At 37.5% G+C, this 18,269-nt stretch overlaps 1 protein-coding gene across 15 annotated transcripts in view; it reads left to right on the top strand.

Moving 5' to 3' along the window:
- The window catches only part of auts2a (activator of transcription and developmental regulator AUTS2 a), a 320,347-nt gene that overhangs the window by 151,569 nt on the left and 150,509 nt on the right, over nucleotides 1–18,269 (top strand). Inside the window, exon 1 of one of the 15 annotated variants that reach the window (XM_088616436.1) lies at nucleotides 2,890–2,969. The exons of the other annotated variants lie outside the window; for them this stretch is intronic. Within the exon in view, the coding sequence (XP_088472562.1) occupies nucleotides 2,925–2,969 (45 nt within the window). The 5' untranslated portion in view covers nucleotides 2,890–2,924. Of the gene's footprint in view, nucleotides 1–2,889; nucleotides 2,970–18,269 lie in introns of those variants that run through there. 15 annotated transcript variants of the gene reach the window in all.

The following is an 18,269-nucleotide window of genomic DNA, read 5'->3' as shown; positions in this document are numbered from 1 at the left end:
GGTTTGTCAGAAGCGTGTAGTATGACAGCCGAGGCAGGAGGTAGTCTCAAGGGGGGACTGCCGAGGAGTTGCTTGAAAAGATAAGCTCACACATGCCCCAGGAGAACCTGAGCTCAAGCCTTCATTTGCTGGGACTCCCGTTCGGCCAGAGTGTCAGGGTTAGCGCTAAGTCCCATCAGTCTGGAACCTTTGCCTCCGTCTCAAGGGGGTTTCCAGCTGATCTTCTCATTTACGCCTTTGTTAAACACTGAAGCCCTTCCCCTGCTTTAAAGAACTGAACCTAGACATTTTCCCAGGGCAACAGTACCATGAATTAGGGTTCTCGTCATGAAAGGGATGAAGTCATTTCTGGTTAGAGCATGCATGATATGTTCTCAGGATACAGTCATGGTTCGGAAAATGCTTTAGTGAGATTTCCAAATTAATGACTGATTAATGACTAACTTACATGTATCGGTGAAAATACCTGCAACTGAGTGGCGATCCCTCATTATATGGATGGGAAGGAAATTTAATCTGAAGCATTGCAATATTCAGACTTAGTTTTTTTTTTTTCAACTTTAGGTGCCCCAAAACTTTCTTTCCATTCCCCTATTGTGAACCAGGCTTTCAGGACACTCTTGTTTCAACAAAGAAGTTACAGCACATTGAAATACGTATTTCTCCTATCACACCTATGCAAGAATGCAAGGAAGGGGTCAGCTGCAGTATAGCTATGATGACATGTTGGACCTTTAAGCTTTATATTGAATTAAGATCCTTTGAATAACTTGTCATAGTAGTTCCCTAATCTTTACCTCCATCTTTCTAAACTACCTAATACCCTCAAATTCCGTAATCTAAGATTTTCCTAATTAAAGAATTGCATTTTAATCCACGTTGCATGACAATTCAATTTGTTGATTGCTGCTTTCCCCTCTCCTCTCTTTGTGGGGGAAAAAAAAATCTCGTTGAATGTATTAATTCAACATGATGAAGCCTGTATTCAACCCAGTGGAGTGAATAATTAAAATTAGCTGATAAAACTTTCAGCAGAATTACTTTGCGAAATTGCTGAACAGATGTGTCATTTTAATGAAAATCCACAGACAAGCTCCTCTTCCCCCACCACGCTCCCCCCACTGCAGGATAAAAATATTATCCCCACGGCACATACTTAATTTGGTGGTAAATACACTCTGAGCCGTCAGTGGAGGGGAAGGGGAAAAGGCAACTTGTCACACTTAGTAACTTGATTTTTCCCCAGCATGCAGTAACAGCTATCTACAGTAATTCATAGCACTCTATTGTTGCGGCAAGTCCCAAAGAGAACTTATTAAAATGCAATAATCTCCTATTTAAACAGAAACAATAACCATTAAAATTCCCGTGGATCCAAAACTGAGCATAAGCCCCATCTGGTAAGAATGATTAGAGTTTTGACGAGGGAATTTAATTTGCAACATTCAAAGACTAAATCTGAACAGAGCTCGTCATTGAGGGCTTGAGCCAGGCGTGCCATCCTTTTTGTTTGTTTGTTTGTTTGTTTGTTTGTTTTTTTATCTTACAGAAAGCCTTGATACGAACCAAATATGAAATATGGGGACGTAAGACTTTGACTTCACTACGAGGTTTTGACCCTGGCCGGTTTGTTTGATTCCAAAAAGGATATAGTTGCATCTGTCTTATTTTTCATGTTCAGGATTATGGACATTTTTATGTGCTTTACTCAGTCCAAAGATGAGAGATTACAATTCTTATTCGGGGGATTTCAGTTTGTCAGATACTGGAAAGTGAGAAGTGTTTGGATTGGCAGTGCCAGTGTTCCTGCTATCCCCAGAATGCAATTGTGTAGGAATTTCTTTAAAGGCAGTTTAATACCGCCTTTTATTGTGAGTCAAGTGAACGCTCTCTTCACTCCAAAATGAGTAGCAGCAAAAGCAGCATAAAGTCAGTATCAATATTGTAAGCACCTTGCTGTATGTTAACTTCCTAAAAGCACAAAATCTTTGATATTATGCTCAGTGTTTAGTTCCAAATTGAATTACCACTTATAGCTCTCATTCTTGTAACAGGTAGTAAACCCAATCCATCAACCCCTCTCAGAAAAATACTTACTGGAGTATTTATTTAACCAGATCTAAATAATAGAAAGAATAGAGTAGATGACCTGGCCAGATTTTAGTATGTACCCCAAGTATGTTTTCAGGGGTCTGACATGGATCATAAAGAGCATTTTTGTAATTATGCTGTGGAATTTTTGACACTGAACACATGAAGATGGGTAGTCGCTTTAGCCAAAATATTCTAAAAAGTTAAAAACAAATTAAGATGATTTATTATTTTGTGCTCAAAGGTAACAACGGTCAGTTGCTGCTGTTTTGGGGGCTTTTAAAATTCAGGAATGTCTCTGACTAACAGGGTGTCTTTGTGGTGCTGGCAGGCAAATGCTTGCTTATGGTAACTGTGTTCTGTCGATGAACCTTGTTTATTTCTCATCCTGAAAGTAATAAAATCTCACAGTGCACTCTCAGTGAAACGCACGGGTCTTAATCAGCCCCAGCGGTAAGAAAAGGAAAGAAGGTTTAAATGAAACAACTTGGTGTAAAATGTTCCTGAGCCTCTTTGGGGAATACTCAGTGCATAGAGGGTCAGGGCTTGATAATGTTAATTTAAGAGCCAGACTCTAGCTGTAGGAAACAATCCATCATTTTAAAGAGCAGCGTTGCTGTCCCTGACAAAAAAGTTTATGTCAAGGAAACAACTTTGGCCTGGGCTGCACCTTGAGGAAAGAAAAAGTAAAAAAAGTCCAACGGAAAGTTTCCAAGTTCACTCAGTTTGAAACAGCCCCACTGGCTCTGGAGGGAAGGGAGCGTACGTTTTGTTTTCTTGTGTTGTACTCTAATGAGATCCACTGCTGAGTAAAATCAGTATGCTGCTGGCGGATGGCTGTGCCCTCACAGAAGAATATGCAGCTCTTCAATATGGTGGTTGGTTTTCACCATTTGCTCTGTTTTTTTGTCTTAGTTTGTTGTTGGTTTTAACTTCAAACAAATTTCACACTGTAAGGAGATCTACTGAAGTAGAGAGAAAGTTTTTTTTTTGTCTTTCAGCTCTCACAGCCTGAGTTGAGACTGGTGTCACTTAACCTGACTTTTTTAGAATATGTTATGAAAGTTATTGCTTAAAATAATTATTTTAAAGCTTTTGTATTGAGTTGCCAAGTTTGTCCTGAAAATAATATCTGTTTTAATACTGAAATATGTACAGTATGTATATGGAATGTATCTATTGCATAAACCATATTTGAAACCTTCAGTTAAATTTGATTATCCATGTGGACATTCAGGTCAGTTAGTCAGTGACACAAATTTACTAACCAATAAGCAGTGTTATTTGCTTTTAACAGGTGACTGATAATATTCCAGTTATGTATTGAATATGAAGATCTGATTGGTGGACTAGGATTTTACACTTATGTACCCAGTAGTTACAGCTGACCATACTTAATTAGTGTACAGGATAGGACATGTTCAGTTGTGAGTCCTGCATTGATTAAATTCACTCCAGTGTTGGCCTCTGGGATCATTATAGAGCAGAGCTTCAGTGTCTGCTGTATGTGCTCTTTGATGAAGGATCACCCTGCTCATCTCGTTCTGGGAGTGATAGACTTAACAAACTTCTCATTCAGCATTTCATTTTATATATTTACTAACCTGTCATCATAAATACGATTTTTTCTGTTGAATCACATAATAGTTAGGATATCTTTTTTTTTATCTTTATGGGCCCTAATTCTCTTTGTACTTTGGAGCCATTTATAAAAACATCAATTTTTGCAGCTCCTTAATCCTTAAAGTGCATTAGAAATATATCAGCTTTCTACTGAAATTGATTCTTTAATGTGATTTAATCTTGACAGAAGGCTGTAGATTGTTCTGTTTATGGACTGGTGTTGCTGTATGATGTTGTGAGAAATAAATATACATATAAGTGACACATATATTTCAGCACTATATAATCTATTCATGTGTAGCCTGACTGCATGCATACTTGAATACTTAAAATTAAGTTGAAACATGTTGTGACATTTGGTAGGAATCAAGAGAAGGGACCTTATACAATGTCATACAAAGATATTTTTATTTTTATTCATATTTTAGTACATACAGCTTAAAAAGACCTCTTAAAAATTAACCGTTAAGCTTCAATGGATATTTTAGCAGTTTAAGCATTTCTTGCTCAGACAATTTCTACTAATTTTAGTCCAATTTTGTGCAGTTTGTATGCATCTGGGTGCCCTGCATGTTAGTAAAGAAAGCTTGTGTTTCATTTTTAAAGCTAATCGTCTCGAACCGTAAAGGTGAGATGCTACTTTATCATTTCAAATGTCTACAGATGGCGAATTATGCTGTTATTTTGCCACTGCTGCTAAAATGTAGCAGGTGTAAAGCTAAATATATAAAAAAGAGCCTTACTCTGCAGCAGCCTATTCCCCAGACTCTTTGTTACTGATCTTTCAGCAATGCATAAGCTCATCCATTTATGGCTTTCAATGTGTAGAGCAGCTTCTAATTCATTGGTCTCTAGTTAACACTCCACCACAGAGAGTGCTGATAATGAGCTCTGAGGTTAAAAAGTAGGGTACTGATCCCTGAGGGTGCTATTGAGTTACTGGTGGGGCAAAGTTCCAGAATTTCTCCAGAGAGACTGAGCTAGGGCAAACCCTTAGCGGAATGCATATTATTTTCAATTGATTATTAATTGGTATTTTGAAATCTAGCTAATTGGCATGGAGCAGAAAAAGACGCCTTTAACTCCATGCACTTTCATCTTGTTTGATTTTCACTGAAAACAACAAAATCTTCAAAGGCTGCTATGGAGGCAGGTGTCATTAACAGGGTCTTTGTGGTGCTCTGCCTCATATGCTCCTACACTAACATGTAATGTGATAGGGAGATGTTTTTGACACTGGAAGGTACAGTAATACTGTAGGGGTTTAGTTCTGTGTGCATTGGCAGTCAGTAGTGGTGTTCACATTTCATTCCTATTTTGTTTGATTATGAAATATAGGGATGACACAAGAACATCTCGATTATTCAGGATTAACATAATTGAAATGGTTGTGATATAAGCTGATGAAAAGGAATTAGGCATTTTATATTCTTAAACGAGAATTCACCGCAGTAACACTATCCCGCTTAATGCAGGTAACTTCACTAAGATTGAGTTTAATATAGTCGATAATGCAAGGATGCTTGGGTTAATGTGTTTTCATATAGTCATAGTGTTATTAAAGACCAAATGTAATACACAAATAACTTTTTTTATCTGTGCATCCTGTAATATGTGTCTTCATTAACTGTGAGCTTGCATTTAACACTGATGCCTTACTTTGTCTTTCACACAACGCTCTGTTTATTCTAAGGTGGAAAAGATAGCTTGAAATTTGAAAGAATCACCGTTATTGTTAAGCAGCAAGCAGCTAGAGCCAATTTAAATTTTGCATTGTTACATATTCTGCTATAATTTGTCTGCCATTTGGCTTTGTGGAGACAATGATTGGTTATGGCAGGGCTGTAATGTGTTGTCAGCGTGGGTTTTTCACTACTTGTTGGTTGTGGCCTAACATCGTCTGAGACTCCGTGTCATTGCAAAATTGTTTGACAGTGCTGATACTTCAGTTACGTTAAGCAGTAACAACAGCAGAGGTCATGAAAGGGCATGTGATAGAAGCAATCCGCAGAAGCCAACCATGTGAGAGGAATACTAAAAAGATGACATTGTTTGTGTCTTGCAATCTTTGTATTTCTATTAATTTTTTCATTCTAGGATATACAACTGTATCTGTTGGAATACTGGGTTTGATAAAGTCAGATTTTTTTAAATAGGAATGAAGAGATTATACTCGCACTTTTTTTGAATGATTCTTTATAGACCAGAGTTTCCAGTTACTTTTTTTATTTTGTTATGATCCTTTTCCACACCGACTGTATCATACTCCATGGTATTTCTCGCAAAAGTTCACAACGAGCATTGGTCAGTGTGAGTTCTGCTCCTTCATGGGCATGCATCTGTTGCAAGATTCTGAAGATGTTGCAAGAGAGACAAAAATGTGTCTACTGTGCTACGCTGTGAGTGTCTTAATTGTTTGGAAAATTATTTTCAGGTCATATTTTATATGTTTGAAAAAAGCTGCTTAAATTTGACTCACTTTTCAGAGTCGTAAGATTTTATCCATTGAATGGGTCCGAGTGTTTGGCGCAGCTTATATGGCGATTCAATTGCATATGGGTTTTAATATCTATGCCTCAAATGTTCCATACAGAGAATTTAACTTTTTCCCCCCAGGAGAAAATTTCCTGGCTGATTAAGTAATTCACCTAAACCCAATTTTTTTTCCTGCCGAATACACAATAAATAATCAGGCTTTATTGCAGTAGCTATTCCACAGTGAACAATAAAATGTTCATTTCTTTAAAATGAAAAGGAGGCGCAGTGCATTAGTGATCTTGAGAGCATGAAAAACCTTATTGCTTTGTGCTTAACATTTTTCAAGTTACTTTTAAGAGCTTGAAACAAATTTTGTATTTAGATTAATGGAATATGTTTTCCATCTGAGGATACCAGCAAGGGAGCTGCAAATAATATATGTCCCCCAAGGTTAAAAATGGAGTGAGTTTGGTTTTGCCAGTACTGCATTAGCAGAACAATAATTTCTCAGCATGATAAGGTAATATAATTGGTCTATACACTGGCAGTGCAGGAAACCAGTATGCTTTTGAGACACCTAATAACAGCCCTAGTTAATACTTTTCTTCCAGAATTTAAATTCAACTGCATATTTCACTCAGCTTGCAGCTAAACAATTTAGACTCATAAAAACGGGATGATACCAGGAGGTCAAGCAATCTTTTTGTATTATTGCTTCCAAAGGTTTTTTTTTAAATAATAGAAAAAATGGTAAGACATTATCATCATCATTGTTATTATATCAATTCTCATTAACAAAGATACAAATAATTCAAATTCTTTTTTTTTAGGGCAGATTTGTTTGCTTGTTCTTCTTGACTGCTCTTTGAAAATTAATTTACTTGAGGCTATGGGGTTGTGACATTATGTCTCGGAATTCCTAGCTTGTGAAAGAAGTGTGATATATATAGGCTAAAAATGCATTTCACTAAATTTTAATTGCATGCAGTGCAATTATCTAACTTTGGTTCAGAAAGTGTTATTTATTAGATTATTTAGTAGGAATCAGTAATGATTCTCCCTAATAGCAAGCTAATACTCTATTTTACAAGGACTGTTTAAGCAGCCTTTTTTGTGGTAGCTTCAATTGCTTAGAGCACAGTCTATGCTACAGTTTCTACCTAATAGACAGTTAGGAAACAATAGGCTGTAATACTAATGAGTAAATTACTTATGGGCTTAAAGCCAGCCGAAGGCTAAAGAACTGCCTTAAACTGGGAACCCTGGGAATGCATTTAATCTTAAGTTATTTTAAGACATTTAGGGCTCCTGAAAGAGTGTGGCCTTTAATCACCCTGAGTGCAGTTGTGTTGCATGGAGTTTCTTAAGTTTGTCATAGTTTATGATAAGTATGCCACAAAAGATCCTTGGAGGAGCAATTTCAGGGCCAATAGAGTGAAAACATGGGCTAAAATAGGATCAATTTAGCATGCGTAGCTGTTCCTCAGTGGCACCTGCATCTTAGCATAGTGTACTTAAACGAATAACACAAAACACCTCTGCTGGTTAGTGCTACTGTAGAGCTGCAAATCCAAGTTACATACATTCACCTGTTATGTATGTTTTGATTTTACCACTTGTAATTAGGAAAGCTAAGTGGTGATTAATGCTTTTCTGCTGCTTTTCACCTCAAGGCACATCCAACCCCTTGTCGCTGGTAGTCTTCTACAATGAGCTGCTTTTTCTGAAGGGGATGTGATGTACCTCTTGCAACTGTGTACTGTGTTATTCCTAATATTGAGGCATCCTTGGGAGACAAATTGCCTTCATTGAGCATCATCTGACTATTTAGATGTGTTGGCCCAGGGAGTAAATGCTGGTGTAATTTCAGTTGCACAGGATGAAGTGGTAATAGTGTTCCCAGCATATGATCATCACCAGAGCTGGCTAATGTTCACAAGAATAAAAGAGAACCAGATATATGAGCTACCAGTAGTAAGGTTTTTCTTTTTATCTGAGAGCAAGAGCTCAAAATTGTAAGGTTCATTTGTTGTGCTGTTATCTAATAGATTTGAAGCATCCATTTGAGTTATGGTACCTTCACTTCCCGTAGCTAAACGAAGTGAATGCATGATCACTGAAACCAATAGATCTCTCTCTCTCTCGAACAGTGCACATGTAACTTTCTAAATAATTCATTTTAATTGCATTGTGCACCATAGCAATATTTATAATGAACAGAGTGAATGATCAATGGGACCAATAGATCTCTCTCTTGACTATTATATACTTAACATTCTAAATAATTTATTTTAATTGCACCGTGCACCATAGCAATATTTATAGGCAGAGAAAGCATAATAGGAAATAAAACCATTAGAGTTCTGCTGGCATAAATAGTCTTAATTAATGCATGTGCCACACATTAAGCGAACAATTAAAAGATATGTGAGGATTCTTAACCAAATTGTTCTTGTTACATGAATAGTGATAATACTGTGCATGCATACCCAAATTGAAAATGAATTATCAGTACAAAGCCAAGCCATGTTTAAATGATGTCCAACTTTAACTGTAACTGCAGGGTACAAGGTCCTCACATTTACAATTCACCCCACTTATTTCAACTCATGATTTGGCTAGGAAGTACCCATAGCTGTTTTAGACTAAAGAAAAGGTTGATAATATAATTTCTTCCCCCCTAGCTTAGATTAAAAAGGTAAATCATAAGCAATACAGACTTTTATATACCCTTTGCTTTCTTAACAGATCCCAAAGTACGTTTTTTGTTGTTGATATACCTTTATTTGTTCCTCAGGTTTGAGGAATTTGACCTAATACCACTCTTTTCGCGTCTATGCCAGTGGCCTAAATTGCTTTCACACATCTCAAGTATTTAAACCTTAGGGCAAAAATAAAGTCCAGAACCAGGGAGGAAGTTGTGTAGGGATGATCTCAGCTGTGCGTAAAACCTTTTGATTGCAAGCAGACATCTGTGGAGCAAGTTACCTTTAAGCTATAGTTAAAAAAAATCCTGACCTGAATTTTGTTAGGATGGTGACAATGAGAGAGATAAGTAGATGTGACAGTTATGAATGATGTACTGACACGCACTTCTGAGCTTTTTCGTGGCTAAATTGACACTGCTGTCAAACAAGCGCGATACGCTGTGGAGACCTCTGATGAACCTTCTAATATGGTAAATGGGAGCCTTAATTCTTCATTAACTGGGAAAAGGAGATTTGGCCATGTAATTTTCTCCTTGCTGCCTATTTTAAAGATTCCAATAACCTAGCATTTACAGTTGACTAGGCAGGGATTGCTTTTTTTTCTCTCTCTTTATAACCTCAACACAGTAGCTTAAAAATCTAAAGAAGTGGCGCTTAAACACAGACTTATTGCTTTGGTTATCTTTAATGACTTTGAAATGTATTGGCCTCATTATGAAGCGGTGCAGTTATCAATTCCTCTAATTAGGCGATGTGGTCCCTTAAGAAATTCCGCATTAAAGTGCAGAAATGAGTTAGAGACACAGGATGCGTACGGACCTGGGGGTTACTTATGAAACTGAAAGTCAGAGCGCCGTATCTTCTCTGCCCACGAAGATTAGCCACTAAATCATTTTTTTAACTTGCAAATTAATGTTTCACTTACACATTAAAAGTATCACGGACTATGTGATTCGGCAGACCTGTGGTGGTGCCTGGTGTATGCAGTACAGAGAATTAATATAATAATATAATTGAGCACTCATGTTACGTGACTAGAAATTGCAATGCCTTCTGCCATTAAGTTATGAGATATGTATCTCACTTTGACAGGTCCAATCCATGTGGAAGCTGTACTATTCATTTTAGTTACACACCCTTGCATTGATTGCATTTATATTTGTTTCAGAGGTTGTTTGCTGCAAGCTATCTTCTATATACTGTGTGTGCGAATAAAACATATTCACTGTCCTCCAGATTTATTCATACCCCCAGAGAAATCAGAACAAAAAAGTTCATACTGTATAACAGAATGAGTTACAGATGCACTCAGAGATGTGAATAAATGTTATCATGGCAAATGCTCTTTTTTTAAGCACATTTTTAAGAATATTTTTAAGCAAGAATCACAATCCGGTCCATAAAACTTTGTTCTTATTTTAGTTTTCATCAAAGGCATGAATAAATCTGAAGATACTATATATTTATATTCCATAGCATGTTGATAGCATTTTTCTACTCATTCTTTGTGTTTTAGATTCAGAACAACCAATGTTTTGGCAAATTGTTTTTTTTCCCACTGATATAATTTGATTTTCATGGTATGTCTCTTTTATTTTCTCATTTTCTCCTTTATCGGGAACGTTTTTGTGTCAATTAAACAGTAAGAAATGTGTTTTGTTTTTCTTTTTTGCACAAATACAAGTAAAATGCCTTGCAGTCCAGGTAGTGGCTCCGGGCCCGTAATAAGCAAAGAGCTGACATTTTCTCTTTCTTTCCAGTACACTCCCTGTCCTTCTATAAATAAACACGTAAATAAGAAATGAACAAACATGAGAAATATCTGGGCTCACAAGAAGGGGAAGGGTTACAGACCTGATAGCACAAATAGCCCTCTATGAACATACAAAATTACCAGCCAGCATTTTCAAAGATTGTATTTGATAGGCCTGGAAAAAGGCATCCCTTAAAATGGGAGACGGCAGGCTTAATAGAAAATCCTGTTTCTCGAAATTGAGTTGCCCAATCTTTCATCAAAGAAACCTATCTGCTGTGTGTGTCCGTCTTTAAAAAACAGCGATTAACTGTAAATGCCTCCTGATTTATTTGTGCTGGGGCTACCAGCCAGCATGAGCCACCCGCAATTTATTGCCAAACGTCACTTTTACATGATAGGTTTGTAACAAATATCCGCTGCATATTGTTAAATTAATCTTCCATTTAAAATTAATGGAGTTAGACTCCCCAGGTTCAATGTAATTTCGTGTTCACGGGCAGAGAGGGATGCACAGCGCATACAGAATGAGCTGAGGCCAAACGCCCTAATCTTCTATCACCTTGAACTTGCGCAGCTAGGACGCCTTTCTCAGCACCAGCTAATGAGATTGTGCTTGCTTCTCTCATGAGAGTCCTGGCTCAAAGAAGCTTCTAGTCTCTGATACAGCAGGCTCTGTCTTATTTTAATAATTCCTCAGATATGACAAGGCTGATGTATGTATGAAAGAGCCAGGCATGAAAAAAAGGAGGAGATGAAATGAATTTTATATCATTACTTCAAAACCAAAAGGCATCTGAAGAGATATTTCACGGTTAAAGATGCAGTGCTCAGTTGGTGTCTTCTTTTTTCCATAATTCATGATGATCCAGGGATCACCTTGTTAAAACAGTAAAAGGGTCCTTTAAGAACAGGTTGAATATGTTGCCGTAAAGAACACAGCAATGCCATTGTTTCTGCTGCAGCTCTGAATAATAACAAGCAGTCACATCTGAAACATCAGCCTCATTATACCTATTTGTTTACTGCCACAGTTGATGCTTAGAAACGTTTTAAAATATCGCAGTATGCATGTTTATAAATGAGTAGCTGCCTTGTACGAACCCCGTCCTGCAGATATAAGTGAAGAAAACGCAAGAGAAAAATATATAGTGTACATGTATATTGCTTTGGCATTACTTACTACAGAGTTACATTTTTGGCACGGTAAATGGCCTGCTACTGCAATAAATCAAAATGTCCATAAAAATGTGCCACCAGTTGTTGTGGTTGGTTTTTTATGTATTTTTACAAGTTTGAGGCTTAATGTTGTCGCTGAATTCTGAGCTGGGAATATGATAAACAGAAGCTTCACTATCATGCCCTGTCGTGGTCTTTAGACACCACTGGAGTAGGACATGACCCGGTCAGCAGATGGAAGGTCAGATCTGGTCAAAACACATAAAAGCTCTAGGAGAGGAGGCTGCAGGGTGTGTTCTTCATTTCCTTTGAATTTTGTTCAGTCCTACATTCTGGAGAGCATAAATGAGATGTATTCTGGTAACACAGGTTTTGTTGCAAGAGTGAATTTCTCTTGACCCTGAACGAGCTGCGGGTCTGTACAGCATGAGTAGGTCACTGCTGGCAAAGTTATTGCCCTGGGTTAGACACTTAGGGCCCATAGTGGTGCTTGCTTAAAAACAATCCATCCATCATCAGAAAAGTAGTCCTGGTGTTCTTGTCCATTGCAAGAATGTGTAAAATTAGACACTTTAAATAACATTTTGAATGTGTGTTTCTCTTTTCCATTGTGTTTCTCTCCATCTTGAGTGACAGAGCATGGTTATATTGATCGTGTAAAAAAAAAGCCTTGTAGTGGTGTTTCTGTGTTTTGCTTAGTTTCTGTTTCAGAACAAGAACTGCTTGGTTAATCTGTAATTCAGAAGCATGCTAGAATATTAGCAACCATTACTTGGAATTTCAAAACTGAAACAGAAATGTTTTGTACATTGTGGTGAAATTGTAGGTTGCAACACGCAATACTTCGAATAATCGGAGATCATTGATTGCTCTGTTACTCAAACCAGTTCAGAAGAATTACTGGTGGAGAGAGCTTCTTTTAAAAGGTGCTGTGAGTAATGTATCCTCAAGCTAATTTTTAATTGATTTTATGAGTTTTGCTCTGCTGCTGTGCAGTTAGTTATGTCAGTTAAAGTCCTTAAAGTTTTTTAAGATGGTGGGTTACACAGAACTTTAGAAAATTCAAATGTAAAAAGCCTGTAATGCTAGAGAGTAGGTGTTTTCTCCTTTTTAACTTTCTGGTAGCTACCCAGCCACTTGCTTGATTTTTTTCCCTTTTTGGTCTCTGTAGTATTGGTCTGCCCATAGCCTTTCTATTAGTCTGAAAAAGTAACAAAGTCATTGGTGTCACCAGGATATCATCTGCCCTGTCTCTGAAAGTCTGGTAGCATGAGGTCTGCTCCCTGAACTGCTAGCAGCACTGTCTTTGAAATGCTACTTAATTGGAAGGCAGTAATGGTAGATGTCACTTGTAATATTATCTCAATGGTGAAAGAAGCCTATTCTCACTGGTTCTCTCTCTTTTAATAACTCAGGACTAATGAAACATAAGATGGTTGCTTTACTTTGCACAAAGGATTTCAGCACAGCAGTCCTGTACATGCAGGGATCGTAATATTTCAATGCAGACATTGAATAAATGCAGTTTATTCGGATTTATGGTCACCTAATGTGAGCAATGCTAGGATGTGAATAACGTTAAAATACTTAATCCTTTTCCTTTGCCTTAATAACAGTAGAACCTACATCAAGTATCCTGGGCCTGAAATTAGTGAATGAGTTCTTGTCGACTGACGTTAAAGAAGAGCTATTCAAGATGTTTATTTTCTTACAACATTGTGTAGTAGTAATACAGATTGACATGTTAAAGGCAAAGTTCTTCACCTGCCAGGGTTTAAAAAGTTAAATCTGCCTTATCAAGGTTTTTTATAGGCAGTTATTAAATCGGTTTCACTTTGCTGAAGCAGAATCAATGGAGTAAAACTTCATCAATGGAGTAAAAGCCTTCATCCTACACTGTGTGAATGTGCACCATTAGGAATGACCAAACTTAATGGAGTGACTTTTAATAGCCAGGATAATTCTGAGCAGTTTTGTGTGCTTAGGAACATCAGAATAGCATTTACAAATTGTATGGCTCCTTATTCTCCTTCTTAGAATAAGATTGAGTGGTGATGGAGATAGTATCCACTGTCCTGTATATTGGCTTGAGCAAATGTTGGCAGAACAATGTTGCCAATTTGAGGTTAATAAAATACTTAAGAAGATAGTGAAGGCTCTGTCCCTTTGTTTCCAGGCATAGGATAAATGTTAGACCTGCAAGGGAAAGACCTGAATTAAAACAGAAGCCAGCAAGGTTAATGAAGGTGGACGGCCCCTGTCCCTATCCCTCTATGATAAACATTTATTATGTGGGGCCTATCTGCACTGATGGATGTTGACAGAGGAGTCCTGGAGCAGTTTTACTGTAGCAAGCAAACAAACAAAAAAAGTTGAAAGATTCCAGTCACAATTCAACACCATTCCATTGTTCCTGGGTCACAGCCTGGCCAATTGTGAATAACAATTCCTTATGGACTGCCACACTATCAGTCTGTTTGTTCAGTCCCACCCTTGACCAGTAGATAGATTGCAACTTGTGTAGAGCATGTTATAAATGGAAGCCATATGATTTTTTCTTACTTTGAAATTGAAGTACTTCACCAAGTATTAATGAATTTGGTAGTGGCCATTTAAGCTGGGTCAGACTTAAGGCACTTCTGCAGAAGATTCAGAAGTCTGTGTGTTCTGTGAAAACTGTGTGGGCAGCAGAAATGCGAGATCAGATGTGTGCCAGGCCCAAGGGCAGATTGGACTTTGAAGATCTTCAAAGTGGCAAGATCAAACTGCAAGGAGTATTCCCTCTAGAACGCCAGTGCTCACTGTAGGTAACTATTAGAACATGTCTCTTTTTTAGATTTGGCTGGAAAGGAAAATCATATTGGTTGTTAATTTCAGACAAATTGTGATTCTACAAAATGCACAGTGTTCTGAAAATGGCCTTCTCATTATTACCTAGCAGCAGCTCAGCAGTGCAAGCTGTGCATTTTGCTCAAGGGTATATTTAGAAATAAATGGAGACAAGATTGCAGGATCTACTTTTCCCTTTGCTGGGTTGTCCAGAAGATACTTGTTGATAAACAGGTTTGTGTACAAGCACTAGTTCAGGTGGCTCCGAAGATGTGGAAGTGGTTTCTTCCTGGCTCCCTCTCGTGCAGTCCATTCCCTTTTGTTCTTTTCTTGATGTTGGAGGCATGAAGACAGACATTAGCCCTAGTAAGAGAGGCCTGTGCATCCTTAGATGTTACTTCAATAATAATAATAATAATAATAATAATAATAATAAAAAAGTTTGGGGTTCTTTGTGATTTCTGTGTTGCTCTTTGGAAGTTTGGCAAGATGATCACTTTTGAGCAGAGACATTGAATGCAATCTTGGAATATTTTCCATTTATAGAATACCATTCATTTATCTGACAGTGGCAGGATGGAGCCCTAAATGCTCTGAAATGGTTTTATAATCCTCTCCAAACTGATGAGTGTCGGCTACTATTTCTGAGGTGCCCTGAAATCGCTTTTGATCATGGCATGAATGTGTATTACATTAATGTGTAGGATGAGGACCAAACTCACAAAGTTCACATACTTTTGATTGTTAGTTATTCATTTTTTCCTACATTACTCTCCATTGCATCTCAAATTCCATTGAATTGGTAAAATCCTAATTTATACAGTTATACTGGGGGTTCACAAATGTTTTCTTGGCATTGTAGGTAACCATTAAATTGTCAGTTACTATAGAGCTGGAGCAGTTTAACTGTTGTGATTTAAACTGGTCATTTAAACTAGAGATTATTGGAACAAAAATCAGAATATCTGCAGTCCTGAAAAACCAGAGATTCTTTACTTGAAAAAAGTGCTCCTGATGTTCAACCGGACTGGGACTTCTCCAAGTTTCCAGGTTCCAACTTCAGAGACCCCTGGACTAGAGGTAGACTTTAAACTAAGTGGCTGCAAACAGCTCTACTGTATGCGATACTGCAGGAGTGTAAAACTAAATTAAAGGTGTGTAAGATAGAGTACTAAGATTATTTTCTTATGTGTATGAACTTCCATATAATGCGTTAGAAAGGTTATTCTGTAAGACTTGTATTCAGCCGTAACCTGTTTTAATATGGTGGAGTGTGACCCAAACATCAGCTTTGTGGGCAGACGGATGAGCTAGTGCCGGACTTGAGGACAGCAGCTTGCCAAGCCCAGTTATCTGAATGTGACAGACCTCAGCAGGCAGAGCCAACCCATGGTTTAACACTGCTGGCGGCTGACCCCTCCAAGGTGGGAAAATGACACACTGCTTGTAAGGCTCTGTCAGCACTGCTCGTACTGCCCCCTGCCGTGAACAAGGAAGACCTTCCTCTACCGTGCAGCAAATTGTGGTGTTTTGAATTACTGGTGTAAGAATTAATTCCTAAGACAACAAGAAAAAAAAATGTTTCACTGTGCACTTCAGTAGCTAAGAAACAGTAAAAAGCATTATTCGTCAGGGACATGGAAGACAGTTTCACTCTCTTTTACATTCACGGTGTCTCCCAATTATCTCATTTCTAGAACCTTGATAGAAAGTGGTGGTTTCAGTTTTACTCGAACCTGAATTAATGATGAGTGGGAAAACATGCTGCTCTTGTGGTAGCGGAGTTTTAATTTCCACCTCTGTCATTCATGCTCTTGTTGGAAAGTGTTTGCCCTCCGTGAAAGTGAAGCAGTACGATGTGAGAACAAGTGATTTGTTTGTAAGGTGATGATCAGGCGGCTAAGGGCAGGGTGGTAGACTCCCCGGTGTTAGGATACTATTTACAGTCCTGTCAGGTCACATCAATAATTCTCCCGAGAAGCTGCATCTCACCTTAGGTGAATTGGAGGTGTTAAAAATAAATTACCTCTTTTATAACTTAACCTTAAGGCCAAGCGCAGTTTCACTTGAGGGAATTCCTTATAGAATATGGAGTAAACAGCTATAATTGAGAAATGCAGTCAGCTCCAAATCCATTTTTAGGTTCAAAAAGCAATTTTGGTAATAAAGCTTTGCCTCAAACCCTTATAGATTCTGGTTTATAAAAAATAAATATCTTCCATCAGAGAAGAGAAGAAGAATAATAAAAGTGGATTTAACGCCATATTGTGATTATTTTTTTTACTCCCCCGGTTCATTGCTTTGTTTCAGTGTTAATAATTGCATGATCCTTTCTATCTTGTATAAGAGATGTCTGCTGTGAATTTGTGCTTTTTATATATTCTGTCTCTCTGTTTCTCTGTCAGTCTTTCCTACCACTTTAGACTATTTTCTGAAGTACCTGTACTTTTTAACAGAATATTTGTTGTTTTACTTAATAAAAAATTTAAAGCAAGCACACAGATGTCATGTGACATCTACAGTACAGAACCGCTCACAATATTCACACCTGTTCTTCCTGGAGTCATTTCACTGTGGGTAAAGCTGAAACCAGATGTTGGAAATCCTTTTTAAAAGCAAAAAATCTAGCATTAAGTTGGAACCACTATTCTTTTTTATTCTATCATAACAACCTTTTCTACAGTCTAGAAATAATTGGCTCTGTTCATCCTTTTTTCTAACATTTGTTTCAAGATGAGAAGGACCCTAGAACTTTTAGAATAGGCAGCATTTTGTATTATTCTTCTCTGTTTCATAATAGACCTCGCTGTGTTAGGCATAAGGCGCGTAATTGTACATAGAATTTCTCATTTACCAGTTTTTTTCAAAAGGAATCTTAGGCAGGGATTTAGTGTGGGAATAGTCAAGTCCGCTATCCCTGTGCTCTTTGTAGGTGTGACGAAAGGACTGGAAGTGTCTTTCACAAGAAAGAAAAATTTTCAAAAATAATAAAATGCAAATTGTTTTCACAGGGCTGGATTGTGTTACAGCAAAAAATGTTTTTTTTTCTTCCAAGTCTTTTTTCTTCAAGTGACTCTACACCATGGAATTTTAGTTAAGAGTTGGGTCTTGTTTAATTGGCCAAGGAAGAAAAGGCAGAATCAGAAATTTCAGTTTGTACTCTTGGATTGAATTATTTGTTCAATTGAAACCAAATCTTTTTGCACTTTTACTGTAAGTGAAGAAGTAAGTCACCGATATTCGCTGAGAAACTTGAACCGCATAGTTATGAAGTCTTAGAGTTTGCGATGGTAGATTTAAAGGCGTTATTTAAAAAAGTTTATAATAAAACACAAAAGCTTGTGCCTCCATTTATTGACACTCATTATTTTCACAAAAGGAAAATGTCTTGATTAATTCCCGAACTTCAAAAGCCTTTTCACCTCTGTAGACTTAAGTTTCAAGGAAAACATTTTTATTTAGGTACATTTGCAAAGGCAAGAGGAAGTCTATGACTTTTTCTTTTTGTTTGGCAGCACGGGGCATTTTTCCTGACAACCTCAGAAATAAGTGCCAAAGATTGGTGGGAATGATTCTGCTCTCTTCTCCCTTCAGGGGCATTCCGATTG

The sequence above is a fragment of the Lepisosteus platostomus genome, chromosome 22 (assembly GCF_059453375.1).
Source record: "Lepisosteus platostomus isolate fLepPlt1 chromosome 22, fLepPlt1.hap1, whole genome shotgun sequence".
Classification (NCBI taxonomy): Eukaryota; Metazoa; Chordata; class Actinopteri; order Semionotiformes; family Lepisosteidae; genus Lepisosteus; species Lepisosteus platostomus.
Note: the sequence above shows the minus strand (reverse complement) of the source record. Positions and strands in the feature narration are given on the sequence as shown.